General features: G+C 38.2%; 1 protein-coding gene across 4 annotated transcripts in view; it reads left to right on the top strand.

Annotated features, from left to right (window-relative positions):
• Positions 1-18394, top strand: part of SANBR (SANT and BTB domain regulator of CSR) — a 65178-nt gene that overhangs the window by 28449 nt on the left and 18335 nt on the right. For all 4 annotated transcript variants that reach the window (XM_060187216.1, XM_007539656.3, XM_060187215.1 and 1 more), the window contains 6 exons: positions 5083-5169; positions 5285-5395; positions 6765-6888; positions 12033-12185; positions 14848-14993; positions 16459-16558. In XM_060187216.1, coding sequence (XP_060043199.1) covers positions 5083-5169; positions 5285-5395; positions 6765-6888; positions 12033-12185; positions 14848-14993; positions 16459-16558 — 721 coding nt within the window. The remainder of the gene's footprint in view (positions 1-5082; positions 5170-5284; positions 5396-6764; positions 6889-12032; positions 12186-14847; positions 14994-16458; positions 16559-18394) is intronic.

Here is an 18394-nt window from a genome sequence, read left to right as displayed (position 1 = left end):
GCCCAGGTTGGAAACGGAGCAGGTCAAAACTTCTGTGCTGATCAGAATAAATGTATTTCTATTTCATTTTAGTGAAATCCTTTCTTTTTAGAACTGATTTAGTAATAAATTGCCATTTTAAAGTTCCCTTCACCCCCCAATGCCATTTTGTTTTAGCTGAAGAACATTTTATCCCCAACAAATGGTTTAAAATTAAAAGTTGGCGGGGGCTAAGCTGTGGCACACTGGGTTAGGTGCACATAGTATAAAGCACAAGAGCCCGCGCAAGGATCCCAGTTTGAGCCCCTGGTTTCCCTACCTGCCAGGTTGGCAGGGGGTGGAGTGGGTGGTGGGTTGGGGGGGGTGATTAGTTCATAAGTGGTGAAGCAGGTCTGCAGGTGTCTTTCTCTTCCCCTCTTCTCTCAATCTCTCTGACCTGTCCTCTAAAACACACACACACACACACACACACACACGATGGTTAAATGCACACATTATAGTTCAAGTCCCTGGTCCCCACCTTCAGGGAGAAAGCTTCACAAGTGGTGAAAGGTCTGCAGGTGTCTGTCTCTCCTCCTCTCTCCCTCCTCCTCCCCTCTCAATTTCTCTCTGTCTCTATCCAATAATAAATATAATATATATTTTAAAAAGTAAAATTAAAAGTTAATAATTTCTATATTGCATCAAAGTAAAAGACTCTGAGGTGGGGAGAGGGGAGGATTCAGGCGTGGATTATATTGTTATGTGGAAAACTGGAAAATGTCATGCATGTACAAACTATTGTATTTACTGTCAACTACAAAACATTAGTCCCCCAATAAAAAATTTTAAAAGTTAATAATTTCATATACTGTACATAAGGGTATATTGTGATAATGAATTGTGTTAACATTTATTCAGAACTGACCTTAGTATAAAGGGTAAGAATGGTATGAGATGAATTTATCAGTGATTATATCATTTAGCTGCTGTTTAAGTCATAGCAAGATAAATATATTCTATGTGAATAAAAGAAGGGGAGTGACTTTTAAAGAGATCATTCTGGTTGCTATGTGGAAATTTTCCCTCAGGTCAAAATGCAGTAGGGAGTGAAGGTTACTATTTTCACTAGCCCAACAGATTTTCAAATGGAACAAAGTGGGAAGAAAGCATTTTAGGGAACTTTGTAAATTTGTAAGTTGAAAAGCTAAATGACTAGTAATGTTATTAATAGAGTTCCAAGAGTAGAGTACAATTCATGAATTTCTGGGACCTCCACATAGGGTGGCAGGCACATAGTTGGTTATATCTCTGAAATTTAGGTTGGAAATCAGGGATAAAAAAATAGAAATTTAAGCTATTAGGGATGTGGCTTAGCATAGAACACAAGCCTTGTATGCATGAGACCTTACACTCAGTCTGTGGGATGACATCTTATTGAGTGGTGCTCTGGTCTCCCTTGAAAGAAAGAAAGAGGGGGCCAGGCAGTAGGGCAGTGGGTTAAGCACACATGGCACAAAGCGCAAGGACCGGAGTAAGGATCCCTCTTTGAGCCCCTGGCTCCCCACCTGCAGGGGGGTCGCTTCACAGGTGGTGAAGCAGGTCTGCAGGTGTCTTTCTCTCCTCCTCTCTGTCTTCCTCTCCTCTCTCAATTTCTCTGACCTATCCAACAACAATGACAGCAATAACAACAAAAATAATAATAACAGCAGCGATAAACAACAAGGGCAACAAGAGGGGAAAAGGTGGTCTCTGGGAGGAACTGAGCTCCAGAGATAACCCTGGAGGCAAAAAAAGAAAGCGAGAAAGGGATAAAGAAAGCCAGTTAGTCAAGAGTATGTGAGTTTTTAAACCATAGACAAAACCACCCCTTTCTCAGTGAACTGGAGACTAGATAATAGATTCTATTTCTGAATTCTGCATTTTGTTCTGGTGACTTCTTTATAGCAGTAATATACCATCTAAATTATTATAGCTCTGTAGTTAATAGAATAATAGCTTTGTTTTCTGCAAGATTGCTGTCTAAACCATTTTAAATATTTTACATTTCTAAATGAATTTTATAATCAATCTGCCTATTTTCTTATATGTGTGTGTATATGTATATAATGTATATGGAGAGATAACACATACACACACAGACAGGGATACAAAGAGACACAGAGAGGGAGATATGCAAATATATTGGAGTTGGGGGTCCATGAACATGGCATAACTGTCTACTTATTTTAACAATATTTCAAAATAAATAGAAAACAATCCATAGTTTTTAGAGATATTGTTCCTTTTATATCACATTTTTGTGGGTATTTAATTTTTGATGCTACTAGAAATTAATTATTTTTTTTGTCATTGTTAGCAAGTTTATTTACAGATTATATAGCATTTAGAGGTATGGCCAGTGAGGGGACTGAGGAGAATCCAAAGGGAATGCAAAAGAAAGATGGTTTCAAAAAAAAAGAAAAGAAAATTATTAAGTGGCTAAATGTCTAGAATGCTTCAACCATGTAGAAGATGAAGATAAAAATATGACCAGTTGAATTTAGACAGGTTTTTTTAAATTTTTTATTTATAAAAAGGAAACATTGACTAAACCATAGGATAAGAGGGGTACAACTCCACATAATTCCCACCACCAAAGCTCTGTATCCCATCCCCTCCCCTGATAGCTTTCCTATTCTTTAACCCTCTGGGAGTATGGACCCAAGGTCATTGTGGGATGCAGAAGGTTGAAGATCTGGCTTCTATAATTGCTTCCCTGCTGCACATGGGCGTTGACAGGTCAATCCATACTCCCAACATAAACAGGTTTTTTTTTTAACCATGTTTTACTCTGAATGATTACTTAAAATTTCTTTTTTATATAATTTATTTCTTTATTGGGGAATTAATGTTTTACATTCAACAGTAAATACAATAGTTTGTACATGCATAACATTCCCCAGTTTCCCATTTAACAATACAACCCCCACTATGTCATTTATCATCCTTCATGGACCTGTGTTCTCCCCACCCACCCACCCCAGAGTCTTTTACTTGGGTGCAATATGCCAATTCCATTTCAGGTTCTACTTGTGTTTTCTTTTCTGATCTTGTTTTTCAACTTCTGCCTGAGAGTGAGATCATCCCATATTCATCCTTCTGTTTCTGACTTATTTCACTCAACATGATTTTTTCAAGGTCCATCCAAGATCGGCTGAAAACGGTGAAGTCACCATTTTTTACAGCTGAGTAGTATTCCATTGTGTATATAGACCACAACTTGCTCAGTCACTCATCTGTTGTTGGACACCTGGGTTGCTTCCAGGTTTTGGCTATTACAAATTGTGCTGCCAAGAACATATGTGTACACAGATCTTTTTGGATGGATGTGTTAAGTTCCTTAGGATATATCCCCAGGAGAGGAATTGCAGGGTCGTAGGGTAGGTCCATTTCTAGCCTTCTGAGAGTTCTCCAGACTGTTCTCCACAGAGGTTGGACCAATTGACATTCCCACCAGCGATTACTTAAAATTTCAGTAGTCACTGTCATGATAGATGGGCTCAAGGTCATTTTTTTTTTAAAAGAGAGATACTAGATGTTTATATGATAATCAGGATGATTCATTAGAGAAGGAGAAATTGATAGGTTAGGAGATTTATTACCTAGGTGTTTAGTTTTTAAGAAGACTGAGACAAAGGGCAATTAAATAAGAGCTAACTAAGTACTGGGGATCCGGTGGTAGGGCAGCTGGTTAAGCGCACGTGGCACAAAGCGCAAGGACCAGCGAAAAGATCCCGGTTTGCCCCCCCACCCACCCACCTTCACAGGCGGTGAAGCAGGTCTGCAGATGTCTATCTTTTTCTCCCCCTCTCTGTCTTCCCCTCCTCTCTCCATTTCTGTCTGTCCTATCCAACAATGAATGACATCAACAACAACAATAATAACCACAACAAGGCTATAACAACAAGGGCAACAAAGGGGGGAAAAATGGCCTCCAGGAGCAGTGGATTCATGGTGCAGACACTGAGCCCCAGCAATAACCCTGGAGGCAAAAAAAAAAAAAGAAAGCTAAGTACTTGAAAACAGAATTGGGACCCTAAATGCAAATATGGCCTGAATAGACATTTTAGGGAGGAAAATGGAGTCATTCAGGGCATGCACATGGAATTATGATGTTCATTCATACTATGCATAAGAGTAAACTAATAACATTTATTTATTTTTTTTAACCAGAGCACTGTTCTGGCTTATAGTGGTGCAGGGGATTAAACCTGGAACTTCGGAATCTCAGGCATAAGATTCTTTTTGCATAACCATTATGCTATTTACCCCTGATCAATTTTTTCATTATTATTATTATCTTTATTTTTTTTTATAAAGTCAGAAATCAAGAGGGAAAAGGGAGATAGAGAGAAGAGTGGCAGAGAGACATCTGTAGCCCTGCTTTACCACTCGCAAAGCTTTCTCCCTGCACGTGGTGACAGGGCTCGAACCCAAGTCCTTGCACATTATAACATGCACCCAACCAGGTATGCCACCCACCCAACCCCTAAACCAATAAACATTTTGAGTGTTTAACTCTCAAAACATTAACTCTTTAAAAGTACAGTGTCTTTTAACCCTTGAAAACCGTTGGGTTTGAAATTAATTAACTTCATTTTACAGATGAGAAAACAAGGGAGAGGTTAAGCCAGAGAGGTTAAGTAGATTTCCAAAGGTTACAACCCAAGTTATTGTTAAATACAGGATTGTTAAACTTCCAAAATATTCAGTTAAGCATAAAAAAGAAGTAGACATTTCATCAGTCTTATTTTTCTTGGCAGTAGATTCTTGATTGAGTGGTTCCATTGTTATTCCCAAAGAGAGTTTCTAGTCCACATGTGCAGATAAGATAAATAATTTTTTGTTTGTTTTTTTAAGATTTTATTTATTTATTTATGAGAAAGATAGAAGGAGAGAGAGAAGGAACCAGACATCACTCTGGTACATGTGCTTCCGGGGATTGAACTCAGGACCTCATGCTTGAGAGTACAGTGCTCCACCTCCCAGACCACGATAAATAATATTGATTGTTATCAATATCATGTAATTTTAGTAAAGTGATTACAGATATTTAATATATTGTTCATTTGTTGTTAATAGTAAACTTTTTTGTAAGAAGATTGAAAGACTATTTGATCCTGAGTACTTAAATCCAGATTCTCGGAATAATGCAGCAACGCTATACAGGTATAGTAATATGGTTTTTTTCTTTGGTATACCTTATAGTGTAGCTAAATTCTTTAATTTTACTACATTTAAATTTTTCTTGTTGGATGTTTTTTTTATATTCTTTGTATTAAAGATGCTGTTTGTGTAAGAAACTTTTAACAAAAGAAACAGAAAGAAGAATTTCTTGCATTCCTGGAAAAATCAATGTGGATAGACATGGAAATATTATCTATAGTCACATAAGGTATAGTGAAAATAAAATACAACTTTTTATGTGAATTGTAACATAGTTATAAACTTGACCACTTCTACAAGGAATAAGGGACAGTGGGGAAAATAGTGCAGAAGTTGTATTCTGAACTTGTATGCTGAGACCACAGAAGCTTCAAATTCAGTCCCCTGGTACTGCTGTTTTCCAGAGCCGACCAATGCTATGATCTCTCTCTCTCAGATAAATAAATCTTGAGTGGAGCAAGAGGGGAAAGGGAAAGAGAAATCTGGGAGATAGCTTACTCAGTAGAGTACACACACACACACACACACACACACACACTTTATTGGGGAGTTAATGGTTTTATAGTACAGTTGTTGATGCATAGGGACAACTCCCCCATGATAGTTGGCTAAGTATCTAGAAAATACTTGCCCCCAACCAAGGACCCCCTCCCACATCATACACCAGGATCCCGATGCCCCTTCATCTCATCCCTTTCATTCCTTTCCCAGAATCCTTTGCTTTGTTGCAGTACACCACACCCAGTCCAAGTTTCACCTTAATGCTTTCCCTTACTGTCCTTGTTTTCTCAAGTTTCATTTATGAGTGAGATCATGTGGTAGTGGACCTTCTCTTTCTGTTTTATATAGCTCAATATGATACCATTAAGCTGGTATTTTACAGCTGCATAGTATTCCATTGAGCATATATACTACAACTCTCTTAGTCATTTATCATTTAGCATCTGCGTTGCTTCCAAATTTGGGCAATTACAAATTGTACTGTTGTGAACATAGGTGTACGTAGAGCACACACTTTACATGCTTGTGTACCCAGTTTAAGTTCTTGGCATCACTTGGTAGCACCATTGATGACAGGTGGTATAATGTCTGGTTCTTACTGCACTGAAGGAAGCTTCGGTGCTGCGGTCTTTCACTCTCTTTGCCTCCATCTCTATCTAAAAGAGGAGGAGGAGGAGGAGGAGGAGGAGAAGAAAAAGAAGGTCACCAAATTTTAAAGTATTCATAAAAATAAATAAAAGTGTATATCACTAAGACCTAATTATAGATTACTATATTATTTGATTACTAGAAAGTACCTCTTTAAAAGGGTATAAAGGCTGTAGGTGTCTCTCTGTCTCTCTCCCTATTTCCCCCTCCCCTCTCAATTTCTGTCTGTCTCTATCCAATAATAAATAAGTAAAATACTAAAAAGAAATAATAAGCAACCAAGAGAAATTTTATCTACTATTTATTGTAGCTTATCATAACCATAGTCATCACTTGGAGAATAAATGTTATTGGAAGTAAACTACAAATCTTAAAACATCTGCTTAAAACAAATCGCTTATGTTGCTTTGTTATAAAATTCTATTAACAATTAAGCTTCTTTTTCCCAGAGATAAAGCATGGGATGTTCATGAGTATTTGAATAGTCTTTTCGAAGAATTAAAATCATGGAGAGATGTTTATTGGCGCTTATGGGGAATAGTAAACTGGATGACTTGTTCAAGATGTTATCAGGTGAGTTTTTTTTTCTAATATCCTACTTTGCAAACATTGAGAGCAGGCTCTTTTGATATTGTGTTATTTAATTAGCGTGTTTGCGTAATATTGACCTCTTTAAGGAACTGATTGAAAATAATGTTGCTATTACATTGCTGTATCTTCACTTTAAAAATTTTTTTTAATTAAAAAAAATATTTATTCCCTTTTGTTGCTTCATTGTTGTAATTATTATTGTTGTTGCTGTTGATGTCATTGATGGATAGGACAGAGAGAAATGGAGAGATATGGGGAAGGCAGAGATGGGGAGAGAAAGACACCTGCAGACCTGCTTCACTGCTTGTGAAGAGACTCCCCTGCATGTGGGGAACCAGGGGATCAAACCAGGATCCTTACGCTGCTCCTTGCGCTTCACACCACCTGCGCTTCCGCTGTGCTACCCCTGACTCCCTGTTTATTTACTTTTATTTTTTTTATTTTTTTATTTAAGAAAGGAGACATTAACAAAATCATAGGATGGGGGGTACAACTCCACACAATTCCCACCACCCAATCTCTATATCCCGTCCCCTCCCCACTAGCTTTCCCATTCTCTATCCCTCTGGGAGCATGGACCCAGGGTCATTGTGGGTTGCAAAAGGTAGAAGTTCTGTGTTTATTTACTTTTAAACACAGCACTGCTCAGCCCTGGCTTTTGGTGGTGCTAGGGATTGAACTTAGAACCTCTGAAGCCCATGAACATCTTTTGTCTTATCTTTTTCAGGCACGAAAGTCGTATAATAATTATATTATCTCCTTAGCCCTCAAAAATTTGTAATTAAAAAAACATTGTTTGAAAAAATAATATTTGGGTCTATATTCATACCACTCTGAATGTGCCTGATCTCATATGAAACTCATTTGGGGCAAGATGGTGGTGCATCTGGTTGAGCATACATGTTATGCTCATGGACCCAGGTTCAAGCCCCCAGTGCCCACCTGCCGAGTGGGAGGGACTTCAAGACTTCAGGAGTGTTAAAGCAGTGCTGCAGGAGTCAGATGGTAGCGCAAGGATCCTAGTTTGAGCCCCCAGCTCCCCATCTGCAGAGGAGTCGCTTCACAATTGTTGAAGCAGGTCTGCAGGTGTCTATCTTTCTCTGTCTTCCCCTCCTCTCTCCATTTCTCTCTGACGTATCTTAACGACGACGACATCAATAACAACAACAATAAAAAAAACAAGGGCAACAAAAGGGAAAATAAATAAATACAAAAAAAATTTTAAAAAGCAGTGCTGCAGGTATCTCTGTCTCTCTCCTATATCTCTCCTTCCCTCTTAGTTGCTCTCTGTCTAAATCAAATAAGAAATAGTAATAAAAATTTTTAAAAAGTAAATCATTGAGACTAAGAATTCTAAGTTGTAGTCTATCCTTTCTTTGTGTTCAAGATCAGTGCTTAAAGTTACTGTTATTAAAGTTACTTCTGCCAACTGATACTTGAGACCTATTAACTTTATAATTAAACCTAGATAAGTTTTTCACCAATGACTCAATGATACTTATTAGTTTTCATTAAAACTGATTTACCTTAAAAATACATCAAAGTATAAGGTAAGGCAGATTTTCATTTCATTTTATCCCTTGGAAAATTTTCATGAAGTTGACCAGTTATAAAATAAGACGTATATCAAGATTGATTTAATTCATCAAAATTTTGAGTAAATCATTTTTATTTTACTAATGAATAATTTCATTGAGATATAATTAACTACCTTAGTAAATATTCATTTAAGTGTACACTGCTGATTTTTAGAAATCTATACAGTTGTACAACTATCACCACTATCCAATTTTATTTACCATTTTATGCAGTGTTAGTGACTGAATTCAAGGCCTTATTCATGTACAATATTGTTTATTGGACTTCCCAGCCCAATTTTTTATTCTTTTTCCTTTTTTGAGAAGCAAGGCAAAGAAAAGCAAGGAAAGAGAGGCACAGCACTATTCTACTATCTGTGGATTTTGCCTGATACCACTTGTGGTGCTCCCACATGGTGCCAAGATTCAAACCCAGAGCCTTATATATGAAAGGCATGTGCTGTAGTAATGAGTTGGGTTCCCAACATTATCATCCAATTTTTTTTTACTAACCACCTAAATTTTTATTAAGTGTAGACTAAGACACCTAAAATAAGATGATTATTTTCAGTTTCCCATAGTACATATACCAAGAGAATCTATATTCTGTGTGATAAAACAGACTTAACAGTGATAAGAAAATTGAAATAGGGAGTCGGGATGTAGCGCAGCAGGTTAAGCGCAGGTGGCGCAAAGCACAAGGACCAGCATAAGGATCCCGGTTCGAACCCCTGCTCCCCACCTGCAGAGGAGTCGCTTCACAGGCGGTGAAGCAGGTCTGCAGGTGTCTATCTTTCTCTCCTCCTCTCTGTCTTCCCCTCCTCTCTCCATTTCTCTCTGTCCTATCCAACAATGACGACAACAACAACAATAACTACAACAATAAAACAACAAGGGCAACACAAGTCGAACCTGAAATGGAATTGGAGTATTACACCAAAGTAAAAGACTCTGGGGTGGATGGGTGGGTGGGGAGAATACAGGTCCATGAAAGATGATGAATGACATAGTGGGGGTTGTATTGTTAAATGGGAATCTGGGGAATGTTATGCATGTACAAACTATTGTATTTACTGTTGAATGTAAAACATTAATTCCCCAATAAAGAAATAAATTATTTTAAAAAAACCAAAAAAACAAGGGCAACAAAAGGGAATAAATAAATAAAATAAATATTTAAAATAAAAAGAAAAGAAAATTGAAATAATATAAAACATTTTATATAACCACAACAGTTAAAGCCAAAAGACAGTAAGAGAGAGATAGTTGGAAGTTCAATAGCAATATGACATGTGTGGGAGGGGTGGATAGATTTAATATCTCAAGTTCCACAACTGCCTAGACTATAGCCTTAAGCACAAATACTAGCTCTTTCTAATATTTATCTTAGATTTGCAAAATGATCATACTCTGATAAGGGGATTAATTATATATGGTTCTCTAAAAATATATCTGAAAATAAAGCTCTGCAAACATCTAAATCAATTACAGCTTTAGGCCAGATAGGTCAAGACCTTTTGACCTTGTAAGGATTTAAAATACAAGAAAGTCGGGGGTCTGTCGGTGACGCAGTGGGTTAAGCTCATGTGGCGCAAAGCGCAGGGACCAGCGTAAGGATCCCGGTTCTAGCCCCCAGCTGCCCACCTGCAGGGGAGTCGCTTCACAGGTGGTGAAGCAGGTCTACAGGTGTCTATCTTTCTCTCCCCCTCTCTGTCTTTCCCTCCTCTCTCCATTTCTCTCTGTCCTATCCAACAACGAACAACATCAACAATGGCAATAATAATAATAATAATAACCACAACGAGGCTACAACAACAAGGGCAACAAAAGGGGGAAAAAATGGCCTCCAGGAGCGGTGGATTCATGGTGCAGGCACCAAGCCCAGCAGTAACCCTGGAGGAAAAAAAATAATAATAATAAAATAAAATACAAGGAGGTTTGGATACCACTAGAAGCATTCAGATCATAGTGAAGTTAAGTATAATAACACAGATACTTAGCCCCCCCAACTAACCTGGCTATAATAATTAATTATTGATATTTTAACTTTTTCTAAGACTATTAGAAACCCTTGCATCCTCTTTAAGACCTGCATTTCTCTGAGTCCTGGTACTTCTAAGATATGCCCTTACTTTTTGAAATTCCTTTTCTATGATTCCTTACTGCCATACCAACCCTGTCAACTTTAACCAAATTGCTACTGGTGTTACCACCAGCATTATGCTGCTATTGAAATCCTACTATGGACTGTAACCTGAGATAACAGCCTGAGAAGTCAACCTCGAAACTCTTCAAATCTGATGTTCCACTCTGACACCATTCTCTCAGACAACATTCTCATCCAACCTCAGGTCATACCACCTTCCAGATACCAGGCTGCAGATACTACCATGACTCCACCCTGACTTCTTTGGGCAGATGACCTCACCAGTGTGACCCCAGCCTGCACCCTTGCATCTCCAGAGCTTTGGTCCACTAGGGAAAGATAGAAACAGGCTGGGGGTTTGGATCGACCTGTCAACGCCCATGCTCAGCGGAGACGCAGTTACAGAAGCCAGAATTCCCACCTTCTGCTCCCCATAAACAACCTTGATCTATACTCCCAGAGGGGAGAAGTGATAGGATTAAGATAAGGGGACTCTGCACTCTAGCTCCATCAGCACCCAGAGAGAGAGAAGGAAAAGGAGAGGGACATATGGAGGTAGCTTTGATGTCATGAGTGGCTTAGAGGGAAAGAGGATTGAATCAGGAAGAGAAGGGGTAACTTTGTATAAATGTGGACAGATAGTTGTAGAGAAGATGGTTGGCCCATGTCTAAAACTTTAGGGGAACTGTGGTGGATTGCAGTGGGGAGAGTGAAGATTCAGAACTCTGGTGGTGGGAATGGTGTGGATACAAACCCCTGTCGACATGTAATTCTGTAATTTAAAAATACAAAAAAAAAAATTAAAAGAAGTCAATTATCTATACTCACAAGGGCCAAGAAAAAGGAAAAGTAGATATAACAAGTAAAGGTAATAAGAAGTGTAAAACTAAACTACAAAGAACATGATTTTTTTTTTTCTAGAAAATCACTTCTGTTTTTTTTTCTACTCTGTATTCATTTATCTCCGAGATCATTTATATAACTTACCTCCTTTTGTTTGCTTTGAAATTATGATCAATCTTATTTTTTTAATATTTTAACATGGTGCTAGGAAATAAACTCCAAGACTTTCACATGTATAATTTTTTTTCTTTTAATAAAGAAAAAGTAAAGGGTTATCTTAGCACCACTTCATCATCCATGGGACACCTTTGTGCCATCCGTGATATCACCCAATTTAGTATAGTTTCTGTTACCCCTCAAAAGATCCTTTGTCTTCATTTGTCACTACTCCCCAATCTCTCTTCTACCCCCAAACGGCTATTAATCTAACTTCTATCTCTACAGACTTGTTTTTCTGTATATTTTATTTAAATAGAATGTAAAATATGTGATAGTGAATTAAATATTTTTGAGGTATGTAATTTCATCCTGAAAATAATAGATTTTCTTTCTCTTATCAGGCTTTTCGATGTATAGAATTTTCACACTGTCAATATCACTCAGAAACAGTGGTTTATCCTAACACTTCAAATTCACTAAACGCTGTTGGCACTGGAGTTTACCCCTGCTGTAACCAAAAGGTTCTTCGGTTTGACCCTACTCAGCTTGTAAAGGTAAAATTTGAATGTTGGCCTTTTGTAGTTATAGTGATAGTATCTTTTATTTAAATCTTTTCCCTGTTTATTATTTTAAAATTATAAATTTAAATTACTGCATCCATGTAGAAAAGACCTTAATACATAAATAAACATAGTACAAAGTAGAAGTTCCTCTTTATACTACTCTTCATTCTATTTCTCTTCTTAGATGTAATCACAGTTAATAGTTTTCTTTCAGATATTGGTTCAGTAGTTGGGCTATGAGATATTTGTTGTTTCTGGTTTTTTTTTTTAATTTTTAAAGGGGAAGCCATTAAAAAGTCACTGGAAATGGTACAGTGGACTAATTAAGAAATAAATATTCAAGTCATTTTAGTTCAAGAGCTATATTTCCTAAAAGCAATTTGTAAAACATTTTCAATAAAAGTGATATTATTTACATTTTTCAGTTCTTAACACTTCTTCATAAAAAGGAGAGGTTGATAGTTTAAGAGTTATAAGGCAGGGTAAGGTAGAACCTAAAACATGTCATGTCGAAGTTTCAGTTTAGATAGGAGGAAGGACAGCTCCATTAAAACTGGAGAGAAGAATAGATTGGAAAATGTGATTGTGTCACTGGGATAAATTAATGTAATGTTTTCCCTTTTCTCTGTAGAGTAGAAGATAAATCAATAGACTAAAAATGAAGGGTGGTTGGGAAGCAGCCCTAGTTGCATAATTCATATACAGGATTGGTGCTCTGTCTCATAAAAATAAATCCTCTTTGGGAGTTGGGCGGTAGGTAGTGAGTGGGTTAAGCTTATGAAGAGCAAGGACCAGCTGAAAGTTCCCAGTTCACGCCCCAGGCTCCCCACCTACAGGGGGGTCGCTTCACAGGTGGTGAGGTAGGTCTGCAGGTGTCTGTCTTTCTCTCCCCCCTCTGTCTTCCCCTCCTCTTTCCATTTCTCTCTGTCCTATCCAACAACATCAGCATCAGTAACAACAATAATAACTACAACAACAATAAAAAAACAACAAGAGCAACAAAAGGGAAAATAAATAAATATAAAAATAAATAAATCCTCTTTTTAAAAAATGTTAGTCACCTCCACCCAGAATTTTGCTGGACCTTCAGGTCTGTGGCAAACCATCCTGTGATACTGTGTTCTGCAGAATGGGATTTGTTAATTGTGAAGAATAAGACCTATTTCAAGAGATACCAAGTGAAATTTAGAAGACAACAAGAGAATAAAACTTATTATTATGCACAGAAATGCCTGTTGACATAGGTTAAAAATAAGTGCAACACATCCGAACACAAAATGATAGTTCATGTAGCCAGCAAAGATATCATTTGTCAGATTGCTTATGCCCATATAGAAGAAGATATGATAGTTTGTGCAGCTTATGCTCATAAATTCCAATGAAGTATGGTGTAAACATTGGTCTGAAATTACATTATAGAATACCAGCTTCTCAGTAGGTTTGCCATGTACAAGACCAACAAAGGCCAGGTGGAGGTAAATGGAGATGATTACAATATGGAAAGTCTTGATGGGCCATGTTGATGGTTCAGTGATCAAATCCATGTCCTCATGTATGCTCTACTGGTAAAACCAACGGCCAGCCTTCTTATCATTGTTTTTTCACTGGAGCACTGCTCATCTCTGACTTGTGGTGGTGCCAGATAGGGACTGAATGTAGGATCTCTGATGCCTCCAGCATGAAAGTCTGTTGCATTACTGATGACACTGTCTCCTCCGTGTGTGTGTGTGTGTGTGTGTGTGTGTGTGTGTGTGTGTGTGTGTGAGAGAGAGAGTCCAGAGGAGGGAGAACAAAGCATCACTGCTCTACCAAATATAATGTTTATTTTGTTTTTGTCTTTCTTGTTATGTGGTGCTGAGAATTCAACCCAAGGTCTCATACATGCAAGTAATAGTCTACTGTTGAGTCACCTTCCCAGCCCATCCACTACTTTCTCCTTTCCTTTCCTTCCTTTTTTTTTTTTTTTCCTTTCCTCCTTAGTAGATCTTAGTATTCTACTTCTTAATGTACATGGTGATTACATCGATATTCTTAGATACTTGTTACGGTGTACAGTTATGTTTCACACACTTTTACTTAAAATTTTTGTAAAAGATTTATTTTGTCACTGCTTAAAATATGTGAGAGAGAGCCTCATATAAAAAAAAGAGAAAGAAGCCAGAACACCAATCTGACTATTGTGTCAGAGGTCAAACCAGGAGCTACATGCATGTAAGTCCTAAGCTCTGTCAGTTATACTTTTTTCTGGCCATAAGTACTCATTTCTTTACTAGTATTATTTTTTCTTGAGAAGTTGTGAAACGGACGCTATAACTAAATGACTGGCCCAAAGAGGGGGGCATGGGAGGTGAAAACATAGTCTTTTTGGGGGGAATATTTTTTCTTAAGATTTTATTATTTATTTTCCCTTTTGTTGCCCTTGTTGTTTTTTATTGTTGTAGTTATTATTGTTGTTATTGATGTCGTTGTTGTTGAATAGGACAGAGAGAAATGGAGAGAGGAGGGGAAGACAGAGAGGGGGAGAGAAAGATAGACACCTGCAGACCTGCTTCACGGCCTGTGAAGTGACCCCCTTGCAGGTGGGGAGCCAGGGGCTCATGGGGAATATTCCTGTAGTGAACTAGTCTCTAATTTAATATCTTCTACCTGGCAGGGCTGTAAAGTGAGAGACCACATGATCTCTCTTCATGATGAAGGTGAAGGTGAAGATTTGTTATCCTGTCCAACTTCCAGAATACTAGATGATCTGCAGAAGCACAAAGATGTCATTGTTGTGCCTTTTTTAAAAGATGCAGTCAGGTAAGAGGACATGTGTACTGTACTGCAACTTTACGTAGTGGAATCCTCTACTCATTATTTCTCCCCAAATCAGTAATAGCTTATGTTATTTTAAAAACGCTTTCTTAAGTTGGTATGTAAATTTATAATAAAAGCATATAGGTGCTTAATAGCCAAGATACTGAACATATTGTGGGGGGAAAAAAACATAATAAAAGAAGTCTCCGATGATTATAAAGGTTGGGATATGCAACCCGATTTTTTGAGGATTTCTTTCCATGTTTGTTAAGTTATTAAATTCTTGGTTGTTCAACTAGAAGAAAAAAAAAAACTGATGGTTGAGATCATCTGTTATAAATTTGAACTTCTTTTTTTTTTTTTTTTTTTTTTGAGGGCTATGGCTTTAACCTCCAACACTTATCCATCCATAAAAATTTATCAGTGATGGAAACCAAGGGGCAGGAAGGAGGGCAGCAGTAATCCTAAGTAGCATGAGTCAGTAAGTTCTGAAGTCATTTCCGCCATTTGGCAGTTGCAGCAGTTTGCATGTTAGGGGAAGGAAGACCCTTTAATAAAAGCTGTTCTCAAATCAGGACCATAGCAACGCATGTAACCACCTGGTAAATATACTGCTTGTGGTGTTTCCCCAGTATGGGATTACTTCTAAGGAAACTGATAAATGAACTGGTTAAAAAATGAATATTCAAGTAGTTTAGTTCAAGAGCTATATTTCCAAAGAGCAATTTGTAAAACATTTTCAATATAAGTACTGTTTGCATTTCAGTTCTTAAGACTTCTTCATTAAAAAAAAAAAAAAGTCGGGGGTCGGGCGGTGGCGCAGTGGGTTAAGCGCATGTGGCGCAGAGCGGAAGGACCGGCGTAGGATCCCGGCTCGAGCCCCCGGCTCCCCACCTGCAGGGGGGTCGCTTCACAGGCGGTGAAGTAGGTCTGCAGGTGTCTGTCTTTCTCTCCCCCTCTCTGTCTTCCCCTCCTCTCTCCATTTCTCTCTGTCCTATCCAACAACAAATAGCGCCAACAAGGGCAATAATAATAACCACAACGAGGCTAAAACAACAAGGGCAACAAAAGGGGGAAAAAGTGGCCTCTAGGAGTGGTGGATTCATGGTGCAGCCACCGAGCCCAGCAATAACCCTGGAGGAGAAAAAAAAAAAAGTCATTTTCTTTTTTTTTTTTTAAATTTCTTTATTGTGGGTTTAATGTTTTACATTCTACAGAAAATACAATAGTTTGTACATGCATAACATTTCTCAGCTTTCCACACAACAGTACAACCCTCACTAGGTCCTTTTTGTCATCCTTTTTGGACCTGTACTCTTCCCCCCTACCCACCCCAGAGTCTTGGTTTGGTGCAATACACCAACTCCAGTTCAGGTTTGACTTGTGTTTTCTCTTCTGATCTTGTTTTTCAACTTCTGCCTGAGAGTGAGATCATCCCCAAATGGGTAATTTTTATTTTTCTTTCTAGTGATTCTGGAACTGGTTATAATGATGAAAAAAGTCTAGAATGTGATGTGTTACTGGAGCCAAATACACCATGGGGCCCCAAAAGTGGGGAGCTCAATGCTGTGAGTAGCATATGTCACTTACTCTTATATTTATATAAATAATTAATGGCATTTGTTAATGAGAGAGAAAGCCAGAGCATCAGTCTTTCTTTTTTTTTAAGTTATTATTATTATTATTATTAAAGAAAGGAGACATTAACAAAACCCTAGGATAGGAGGCTTACAACTCCACACAGTTCCCACCACCCGATCTCCCTATCCCATCCCCTCCCCTGATAGCTTTCCCATTCTCTATCCCTCTGGGAGTATGGACCCAGGGTCATTGTGGGAGCATCACTCTTTCATAAGCGGTGAAAGGATCAAACTCAGGACCTCATGCTTGAGTCCAACCTTTATCCATTGTGCCACCTCCTTGGCTATATTTAATCTTTGACAGACATCTTACTGGTTTAAATTGAAAGTTTTTGCTAATAAGCACTTATTAATTCTACCTTATTATAACAAGGTGTTGTACTAAGTTAATAGAACTACCAGGGCAATAGAACAATAGAACATCATACTCCTTGTCCTTAGAAAAGCAATCAAAAATCTGCATAAAAATATTCAGGTTTTCGGGGAGTCGGGCTGTAGCGCAGCGGGTTAAGCACAGGTGGCGCAAAGCACAAGGACCGGCATAAGGATCCCGGTTTGAACCCTGGCTCCCCACCTGCAGGGGAGTCGCTTCACAGGCGGTGAGGCAGATCTGTAGGTGTCTATCTTTCTCTCCTCCTCTCTGTCTTCCCCTCCTCTCTCCATTTCTCTCTGTCCTATCCAGCAACAATGACATCAATAACAACAACAATAATAACTACAACAATAAAACAACAAGGGCAACAAAAGGGAATAAATAAATAAAATAAATATTTAAAAAAAAATTCAGGTTTTCAGGGTTTTACTATAGACAAATAATGATTTGAAGAATGGAAATATTAAGAGTTGTTGGTTTTGTTTTGTTGTGTTGGAGCTGGGACCTTGAACAACGCACGTTTCCTTGTTCCTGTGCCACTTTTTCATTCAGAGGGGCCAGGCTAATACCACAACATGAGAGCCTCCCCTGCCTTCGCCTACTGTGGCAGTCCCATCTGAGTACCAAGATTTGAATCTGATCTGTATGCACAGCAAGGCACATACTGTACCTGGCAAATTATCTCTCTGGCCCTAAAATAAAAAAAAAAAGATTTACTTTGTGTGTGTGTATGTGTCAGACAGACAGACACCAGAGCACTGTTTATCTCTGACATATGGTGAGGGCAGGGATTAAATGCAGGACCTCTGGATTAAATTTGCAACCTCTGGAGCCTTAGGTATGAAAGCTCTTGTGCTCTAAATCTAAGCTGTCTCCCAAACTGAATGGAATATTTTGTCTTCTCAAGAGCGATTACAGGAGATATTATATTATGATACAATAAAGGGATGAAGGAAGCCAGGCGGGGATGCACCTGGTAAAACACACCTGTTACAATGCAAGGACTTGGGTTCAAGCCCCGCGCCCCACCTGTAGACAGGAAAGCAGTGCTGCATGTGGCCCTCTCCCTTTCCCCTCTCCCCCTCTCTTTCTCCATTCCCTCTCAATTTCTGTCTTTAATAAATGAATAAAATATTTAAGTAAATATTTTTTTTTAAATAAAGGAATAGAGTGCTTGGGGAATGACAGATAAACTTACTTCAGGCAAGTACAAACTACAAAAGCCAACAGCTAGTTGAGTAGAGTTAGCTAGTTGAGTTAGCCTGAGTTTTAAATGATGTTTCAACATAAAAGAGAACTTCACTTTTTACCTTTTAAACTCTTCTACAATATGCATTTGGAAGTAAAAAGTTGTAGCCTGGGTAGATATTTACTAATTACTTATTCCTTTG

The sequence above is a fragment of the Erinaceus europaeus genome, chromosome 3, assembly GCF_950295315.1.
Source record: "Erinaceus europaeus chromosome 3, mEriEur2.1, whole genome shotgun sequence".
Taxonomy (NCBI): domain Eukaryota; kingdom Metazoa; phylum Chordata; class Mammalia; order Eulipotyphla; family Erinaceidae; genus Erinaceus; species Erinaceus europaeus.
This window is presented reverse-complemented; position numbering and strand designations above follow the sequence as displayed.